General features: G+C 40.5%; 2 protein-coding genes across 2 annotated transcripts; one reads left to right on the forward strand and one right to left on the reverse strand.

Moving 5' to 3' along the window:
* Positions 1 to 1,042: 1,042 nt before the first annotated feature.
* On the reverse strand, positions 1,043 to 1,712 carry LOC139343086 (histone H1-like). The gene has a single exon (XM_070980490.1). The coding sequence runs from the start codon at positions 1,709 to 1,711 to the stop codon at positions 1,091 to 1,093; it is 621 nt and encodes a 206-aa protein (XP_070836591.1). The 5' UTR covers position 1,712; the 3' UTR covers positions 1,043 to 1,090.
* Positions 1,713 to 7,497: 5,785 nt separating this feature from the next.
* On the forward strand, positions 7,498 to 7,809 carry LOC139347238 (histone H4). The gene has a single exon (XM_070986684.1). The coding sequence runs from the start codon at positions 7,498 to 7,500 to the stop codon at positions 7,807 to 7,809; it is 312 nt and encodes a 103-aa protein (XP_070842785.1).
* The last annotated feature ends 1,693 nt before the right edge of the window (positions 7,810 to 9,502 follow it).

Raw genomic sequence — 9,502 nt, forward strand, 5'->3', positions numbered from 1 at the left:
CTTTGGCACAGACAATCCTGATGATCAGCTCAAACAGCTGTTTTTGTTTGGAAGCCATCTTTTCTTGCCATGATATACATGGAGCTGTAGATCAAGTGGAAAACCAGTCCACAGCCTTGCAAAATAAAGCAGAGCGCCTGAGCTCTGTAACAGTCCATCAGAGGGTACTGCTGTGTTTCTTCATCATCATCATCATCATCATCATCATCATCATCATCATCATCATCATCATCATCATCATCATTCTAATAAATGACTATGACATCTAATTTTGTCATAGTTACATAAATGAAAAGGACAAGAAAGGACAGCCTGAACAGGAAGTCTGTTAGCAGAGATAAGCGCTCACATGTAACACAGGTTTCCTTTCTGGTGTCCCTTCCCTGCCTTTTAACTTATGTACTGTATCATGTCCTTGATCTTAACTTCTTGTTTATATTGTATGTATGTAGACCTTTTAACTCACGTGCTGTATCTTGTCTGTGGTCTTAAATTCTCGTTTGTTTTAAGTTGCTTGTGACGACCTGCCATTGGACTGCGGATGAAATGTAACTCTTGTGCTTATTCTGGCACATTTGACTAAATGAAATGAAATGAAACCAGCAAACATGTCGATGCTCCGAGGCTTTATTTATTTATAAATACGTTTATCACTTTAGGACTTTCAGTGTGGGGTTTTCTATTTAGTAAAGCCAGCATATGTAAAATCCTTGATGTGTTGAAAAACCAGTCTGCAGCAGTGCAGCTGATGCTGATGATCTTGTGTCTTCATATGCGCATCCAGTAATTTGTAATTATTAGGATCCTATGTGGCTCTCCCTCTCCTCCTTACAATATTTTACTATTACTCCTACTACTCCTACTACTACTACTACTGCTGCTGCTGCTGCTGCTGCTGCTGCTGCTGCTGCTGTGAGCTCTGTAGTGGTTCCCCAAGTGGTTAATAATAGTTTGTAGTTTATTATGTGAAAGAAGAACTTTGGTGCAACCCCTGGAAACAACAGAGAGAAGAAACACACTCTTGAAAAGTGATGTGGTGGCTCTTAAAAGAGCCTTTTGTAGGACACGTCTGCATCCGAGTGAGGACAGCTTACTTCTTCTTGGGTGCTGCCTTCTTGACTTTGGGCTTGGCGGCCTTCTTTGCGGGACTCTTCTTGGTTGCAGGAGCCTTCTTCGCCACTTTCTTGGGGCTCTTGGGCTTTGAGGCCTTCTTGGGGCTCTTGGCTGCTTTCTTGGCCGCTGCGGGTTTCTTAACCGCCTTGACCTTCTTCGGGGACTTCTTAGCGGCTGCCGGCTTCTTGGCTGCCGCTGCTGCTTTGGGCTTCTTGGCCGCGGCGGGTTTCTTTGCTGCGGCCTTCTTAGCTTTTGGAGCGGCTTTCTTGGCGGGCTTCTTTGCTTTAGGCTCAGCCACCTTCTTGCTCATCTTGAAAGAGCCGGATGCCCCGGTCCCCTTGGTCTGGACCAGAGTCCCCTTGGCCACCAGGCTCTTGATGGCGGTCTTGACGCGGGACTTGTTCTTGTCCACATCGTAGCCACCGGCAGCCAGAGCCTTCTTCAGAGCTGGCGCGGACACGCCGCTCCGCTCCTTGGATGCGGCCACGGCTTTGACGATGAGCTCGCTCACGCTGGGGCCGGCTCTCTTGGGCTTAGGAGTCTTCTTCTTTGCTGCTTTGGCCGGAGCGGCGGCCGGAGCTGGTGCTACTTCTGCCATTTTCTCTTGGGTTTTTCGTTCTTTGCTCTTCCCTTCACTCACAACCACACGAGGGTCAGACTTAACTGGTGGGGATTCCGGCGCAGGAGGCTGGACTTAAACACACCGTGAGAACCGTGGAGACTCAATCCAGGCCGGCTCTCTTCGGTGCAGTCTCAATGTCGGCCTACTTGTGTTTTCTCTTCACCGATAAAACACTCAAAACTAAATGTGGGACGAGTGCCGAAGGCTCACGGTGAAGCGAGCCGTTAGCAGACTCGTGTCTCTTCACATTTAAGTCATGTAGAGCGCCGATGCTCTCTGCTTTTGGTTTGGAGAGCCTCCAAACCTCACACATTCACCGTCGCGGCCAGCGCTGCTCAGCGACTTTTCTCACTCATTTCTCTCCGAAAATGTTTTATAATGCATCACATCTCCATCGAAAGCCGTTCCCCCGCTGGCCTACATGTTTGTTCAGGGAGGCAAAGTGCAAGAAACCGTCTGTCGATCATCGGTTTCTTATTAAACGAAGTTATTCCGGTACAAGCAAACACACCGATGGCCATCGAGGCTTACGATGCCAGACCTCCGAACACAGCTGCTCACTGTGAATATTTCTACTGCTAAAAAAACCTCTTTTAATATGAGTAAAATGTCAAATGAATCAACTATCCCCCCCCCCCCCCCGTTTGTTTGTTTGTTTGTTTGTTTGTTTGTTTGTTTGGTTTATTTGTTTTACTTCAGTTGACTTTCTCACTCACGTTATGTGTTAGTGTCTGTTGTCCATTGTCGTCGCATTACAAAAAGCAAAAACAGAGGCACAAATGGGTCGAGATTTAACAAACAAACAAACAAACAAACAAACAAACAAACAAAAAATAAGTGTACAGGAGAATAGAAAAAAATAACTGTATAGGTGTGTACAGATTATGAAATACTAAATGTCATAAAATCCTACTGCTAATACTCTTATGAGGAAAAACTACAAATGTCATGTTTTATTGCGCTTGAGAAAGAACGAGATCTATGCATGCACAACAAAATACAGTTTATAAAATACTGTTTCTGATATGGATAATAAATGGTGTTACTGCATAGCTGAGAGAAATATACAACAACTCAGAAATTGCACCAGGTGAGGTGGATAATGTGATCATGTATTAGCAATGATAACAGTAGTGCAGAACAAAAGTGGGTTTCTGATGTAGAATTGAGAAAGACAGCCTCAACACAGAGCTACGTTACATGATGCTGCCCCTGAGCAGTCTGACAGAAGGACCTGGATGCAGCAGTCTGCTACTGAGGGAGCTGCTTCAGCCCCCACCGTCTCGCGCAGGGGGTGGGATGCACCTCGGGTTTCTGATCGCGCCACATATTTGGTGTAATTCACAAACTTAACTTGGCCAGCCAGGATCAGTCTGTTTTACCCAGATGGCTTGGCGCTAATGTGAGCAGACTACATTTAAGTCTGTTTTATTTCAAGACTTTGAAACACACCTGAAACATCTAACACTGATGGAATGTGAATGTTTATTATTTCGACTTTTCTAAACCTACTTTTGTTCTGCACTACTGTTATTGCTAATAGCTACATGATACACGCAGAGCCTCGATTTCCTTGTTTTTCCACTGCCAGCTGTACTGCTCTTTTTATTCCGGAAAGAAAACAGACTGTGTATTTATTTATTTATTTATTTATTTATTTATTTATTTATTTATTTATTTATTTATTTATTTATTTATTTATTTAAATCGTACTTGGCAATGAAGCTTTTTCTGATTCTGATTTGATCCTCATCGGACAACATATTGTTGAATATTGAGCTTTTTTTTTTCGGTCACACAACAGTTTTATTTATTATTATTTATTCTGCTGTTTGGAGTTTAAGTCGGCAGTTTAATCAAAATGACCTTCAGCACTGCTGTCATTGCTGTCATTCAGCAGCGTTAGAGATGTTGTTCAAATAACATAATAAAGAGGGCCTTAGAACACCACCGTTGACTGACAATAAAATACACTTGAAAAATCAGGATGCCTCCTTTTCACCCTCTAACACAGGGACGACCCTGGGCACCGACTGTGCCGCATATTGGTGCGATTCATTCATTAACCTGACAGTAGTGATGGGTCCTACAGTCCCGATGCTTCGGAGCGTGTGTCGAGAAATCCCGGAAGTGGTTACTGAAGCGCGTATCGACGCTTGTGTCGTTTAGGGCGAATGACGTCACGGATGACGTTCGAAACCTCGCTGTCCAGGAATTGGTTCAACTATCGGCGCGATTTATGTACTATGCACACTCAAAGTGAAGTGTTTGCTGTGTGCTAAAGAATTGGGGTACAACAACAACAACAACAACAACAACAACAACAACAACAACAACAACAACAGCAGCAGCTCATCCATGCTGAGGCATTTTTGTGCTTCGCATGAAAATAATGAGGGGAATGTGACATATTTTGTATATTTTGTTTCGGAATAAAGATGAATAAAATCGATTTCACTGCTCTCTTCATTTTCACAGGCACACTCACTGGCCCTCACCTTCTTAAAACACTGCAGCAGTTTGAAAACAATTGTTCCCCTGTCATTATGAGTTATTCATACGTTGACAAGATTAGAAGTAATTTTAGATTCCATTGTATTGTCAATGGTTGTTTTCAGGATTCTGAAACACAACCAGGAGCATCAGACCCTCAAGATTCAGTGGGGGAAAAAAGAACAAAAGGACACGAGGAAAAACCGCTATGCTCACAACCACGGAACAACTTCTATTCCCATCTAACCAAATTCACCAGAAAAAACAAGATGAGACTGCACTGATCAGCAGCGAGGAACAGATGCGAGTTTCCTGACCAGCGTCACAAGGCACTCAATATTTCTGATGACACAGCATTCCCTACGATCACCTATGATTTTTACGTCAACACCAACGTTAGGCAACTTATTTAAACTGATGTTGATTTAATTTCCGTAGTACTCTTTCTAGTCCAGTGTCTCTATATATTTTGGTAAGCGTCACCGTGTGATTTGAAAGAAGAAAAAGTTGACTTAAATACATCTAAGTAGTGCAAGTGGCATGAAGTATAAACAGTAATAAGGTTTTTTTGTTTTTTGTTTTTTTTTAGTATGAAGTAGTTGCAGACGAGTGTAAGTAGCTTCTATGAAACCATAAAAACATGTGCAACATAGTATGTAAACAACTGATCACTTTGAGGAACCAAACTGTCACTTTTTTTCTTGATGCAGTTATCGAATATTTCTTTATGTGACACTTCAGATGAAATAAACAAAAAAAATAAATAAAAATTAATAAAAAAAAAATAATAATACACTGGGAAGCAGGAAGACTCTTAAGAGCCGGGCGTAAGAACTGGCTGAAAGAACAGTGTTCCCATCATTATTTTGACTCGCATACATAATCTTTATTTGACGCATTCGATGCTTCGACATATCAGAAAAACTCTTTACATATATGTTGGGTGGCCCTGAAAAGGACCGTTGAGTTTGTTCTTACAGGCTTAGAAGAGTTTAGCCACCGAAGCCGTACAGAGTGCGACCCTGCCTCTTCAGAGCATAAACCACGTCCATAGCGGTGACGGAGTGAGTGTTTGCTGTGTGCTAAAGAATTGGGGTACAACAACAACAACAACAACAACAACAACAACAACAACAACAGCTCATCCATGCTGAGGCATTTTTGTGCTTCGCATGAAAATAATGAGGGGAATGTGACATATTTTGTATATTTTGTTTCGGAATAAAGATGAATAAAATCGATTTCACTGCTCTCTTCATTTTCACAGGCACACTCACTGGCCCTCACCTTCTTAAAACACTGAAAGAAGTGGAGAGTTGACTTAAATACATCTAAGTTGTGCAAGTGGCATGAAGTATAAACAGTAGTAATAATCATAAGATTTTTTTTGTTATTTTTTAGTATTAAGTAGGTGCAGGTAGTGCAAGTAATTTCTATGAAACCATAAAAACAAACAGTGTTACTTTACTTAGTGTTACTTTAGTGTTACTTTGTCATTGCAGATGACGGAAAAGACCTAAAAAAAAGAAAGAAAGAAAGAAAAGAAGAAAAAAAAGCAACTGAGCAGCTGTCATCATCATCATCATCATCATCATCATCATCATCATCATCATCATCATCATCATCATCATCATCATCATCATTATTTAGGTACAATTAGGATGGTGCAAATCCTGAGCACTTTTTAGATTTCTGGAGAGCCAGTCAATTAGATGTAGTAGGGCTCACACAAAATAATAATTATATCCTCCTGAGAACCAAAGAAAAAAGCATCTTTCAATCTAACTTTTGTGATTTCCTCCCTCTTTGGAGCTAAAACAACAACTCACAATTTTGAATTTTGTAAAAAATATTTTCATTTTAGATTTTACAGCATGTCCACTGTAGTGGACTAACAGAACAATTTTATCATAACACAACAAAATCACAATAGGCTGACAAGAAAACAAGAATCAGTCCATTTTTTTTTTAATGAAACTGAACATTTGTCCTGTATCTTTTGTTGATCTACTGAACAAAATTGGCATTATTAAGCATTAATAAAGTTGATATTATTTTTCCTAACAAAAAGTTTAACTGAACTATGACTCAAATTTTATGATTCCTGACATGTTCATAAACAAGAAATTATATGATTAACATAGTTAAAAACAATATCTTAACAATATTTGACTCATCTTTTCTCTTTTCTTGGCATTTGCGTTTTGCTGCAGTCTCCACTTTGTCTCAGCATGAAAACAAAGTTCCCCTCATCCCATCCAAAGACATGAGATATATCATTGGAAAGGGTAGTTCAAATTTAAGCAACTATAAATGATGAGAGGGTGATTTTGCTGGATGTTTTGCCCTCTGTCATCACAAATGACATATGCAGCTACAAGTCCTCTCAGGCAGGTTCGAAGGTTGTTCAAACAACGTTTACACACTAGGTGTGCCAAACTATTCATCTTGAAATGAATGTAATCTAAATTTGACACACAATTATATATACACAATTCTCTCTCTCTCTCTCTCTCTCTCTCTCTCTCTCTCTCTCTCTCTCTCTCTCTCTCTCTCTCTCTCTCTCTCTCTCTCTCTCTCTCTCTCTCTCTCTCTCTCTCTCCAAAATGGTGAACTTAATCTTTACGGTTAGCTGCACTTTATTTTCCCTGTATATGTTAAGTTCTAAATGCTGTCTATCATATAATTTGTACCAGGAAGCTATTAGTGGTAATGTTTCATATGTGAATGTTTTAAACTCTTAATATATCCATTTTGCATGTTGATAAAACTATTTGCCTGGTAGTTTAATGGTAACATCTAATTTCCAGGAGCCTTTCGGGTCGTTCAAGGCCCACAAGGCAGAGGCTTTAACCATCAAATGCTCAGAATAATCACTAAAATCACTTAAACAGTGAACCTGAGAGGTAATGGACATTGTAGTTTTTGTTTTGCATTGAAGCAGGGGAAATTAATATTTTGAGGATGCAGAACCCTCTTAAAACCTCCCGGTATAATATCCCTTCTTTTGATAATAAGTGTATGATGATTTTGTCAAAGAAAAAACCCACGACATCAACGCTACCTTCACCAATAGAGATGACAGACACGATTCATTCACCATAGTGTGCAGTTGGTGGCGCTATTGCAAGAATGTATCTTCCTTCGGCATGAAAAGCCAAAGAAGAAAGAGGCCCGCCTCTGCTTTCTCACACGTCCTCACATAATAGCTAAATTGCTGGACACACAGCTTTGGTTATCATTACGGCTTATACAGCTGATCTATCAAGATGAGTGGGCGAGGCAAAGGAGGCAAAGGACTCGGTAAAGGAGGCGCTAAGCGTCACCGCAAGGTTCTCCGTGATAACATCCAAGGAATCACCAAGCCCGCCATCCGCCGCCTGGCTCGCCGTGGTGGTGTCAAGCGTATCTCTGGTCTCATCTACGAGGAGACTCGCGGTGTGTTGAAGGTTTTCCTGGAGAATGTCATTCGTGATGCAGTCACCTATACTGAGCACGCCAAGAGGAAAACCGTCACCGCCATGGACGTGGTTTATGCTCTGAAGAGGCAGGGTCGCACTCTGTACGGCTTCGGTGGCTAAACTCTTCTAAGCCTGTAAGAACAAACTCAACGGTCCTTTTCAGGGCCACCCAACATATATGTAAAGAGTTTTTCTGATATGTCGAAGCATCGAATGCGTCAAATAAAGATTATGTATGCGAGTCAAAATAATGATGGGAACATTGTTCTTTCAGCCAGTTCTTACGCCCGGCTCTTAAGAGTCTTTCCGCTTCCCAGTGTACTATTTTTATTTTTTTTTTTTTTATTCTTAATTTTTATTTATTTTTTTGTTTATTTCAAGTGTCACATAAAGAAATATTCGATAACTGCATCAAGAAAAAAAGTGACAGTTTGGTTCCTCAAAGTGATCAGTTGTTTACATACACTCGTCTGCAACTACTTCATACTAAAAAAAAAACAAAAAAACCTTATTACTGTTTATACTTCTTCTTACTATACCACTTGCACTACTTAGATGTATTTAAGTCAACTTTTTCTTCTTTCAAATCACACGGTGACGCTTACCAAAATATATAGAGACACTGGACTAGAAAGAGTACTACGGAAATTAAATCAACATCAGTTTAAATAAGTTGCCTAACGTTGGTGTTGACGTAAAAATCATAGGTGATCGTAGGGAATGCTGTGTCATCAGAAATATTGAGTGCCCTGTGACGCTGGTCAGGAAACTCGCATCTGTTCCTCGCTGCTGATCAGTGCAGTCTCATCTTGTTTTTTCTGGTGAATTTGGTTAGATGGGAATAGAAGTTGTTCCGTGGTTGTGAGCATAGCAGTTTTTCCTCGTGTCCTTTTGTTCTTTTTTCCCCCACTGAATCTTGAGGGTCTGATGCTCCTGGTTGTGTTTCAGAATCCTGAAAACAACCATTGACAATACAATGGAATCTAAAATTACTTCTAATCTTGTCAACGTATGAATAACTCATAATGACAGGGGAACAATTGTTTTCAAACTGCTGCAGTGTTTAAGAAGGTGAGGGGCAGTGAGTGTGCCTGTGAAAATGAAGAGAGCAGTGAAATCGATTTTATTCATCTTTATTCCGAAACAAAATATACAAAATATGTCACATCCCCTCATTATTTTCATGCGAAGCACGAAAATGCCTCAGCATGGATGAGCTGTTGTTGTTGTTGTTGTTGTTGTTGTGTACCCCAATTCTTTAGCACACAGCAAACACTTCACTTTGAGTGTGCATAGTACATAAATCGCGCCGATAGTTGAACCAATTCCTGGACAGCGAGGTTTCGAACGTCATCCGTGACGTCATTCGCCCTAAACGACACAAGCGTCGATACGCGCTTCAGTAACCACTTCCGGGATTTCTCGACACACGCTCCGAAGCATCGGGACTGTAGGACCCATCACTACTGTCAGGTTAATGAATGAATCGCACCAATATGCGCACAGTCGTGCCCAGGGTCGTCCCTGTGTTAGAGGGTGAAAAGGAGGCATCCTGATTTTTCAAGTGTATCTCTAACGCTGCTGAATGACAGCAATGACAGCAGTGCTGAAGGTCATTTTGATTAAACTGCCGACTTAAACTCCAAACAGCAGAATAAATAATAATAAATAAAACTGTTGTGTGACCGAAAAAAAAAGCTCAATATTCAACAATATGTTGTCCGATGAGGATCAAATCAGAATCAGAAAAAGCTTCATTGCCAAGTACGATTTAAATAAATAAATAAATAAATAAATAAATAAATAAATAAAA

Source organism: Chaetodon trifascialis, chromosome 2 (assembly GCF_039877785.1).
Source record: "Chaetodon trifascialis isolate fChaTrf1 chromosome 2, fChaTrf1.hap1, whole genome shotgun sequence".
Taxonomy (NCBI): domain Eukaryota; kingdom Metazoa; phylum Chordata; class Actinopteri; order Chaetodontiformes; family Chaetodontidae; genus Chaetodon; species Chaetodon trifascialis.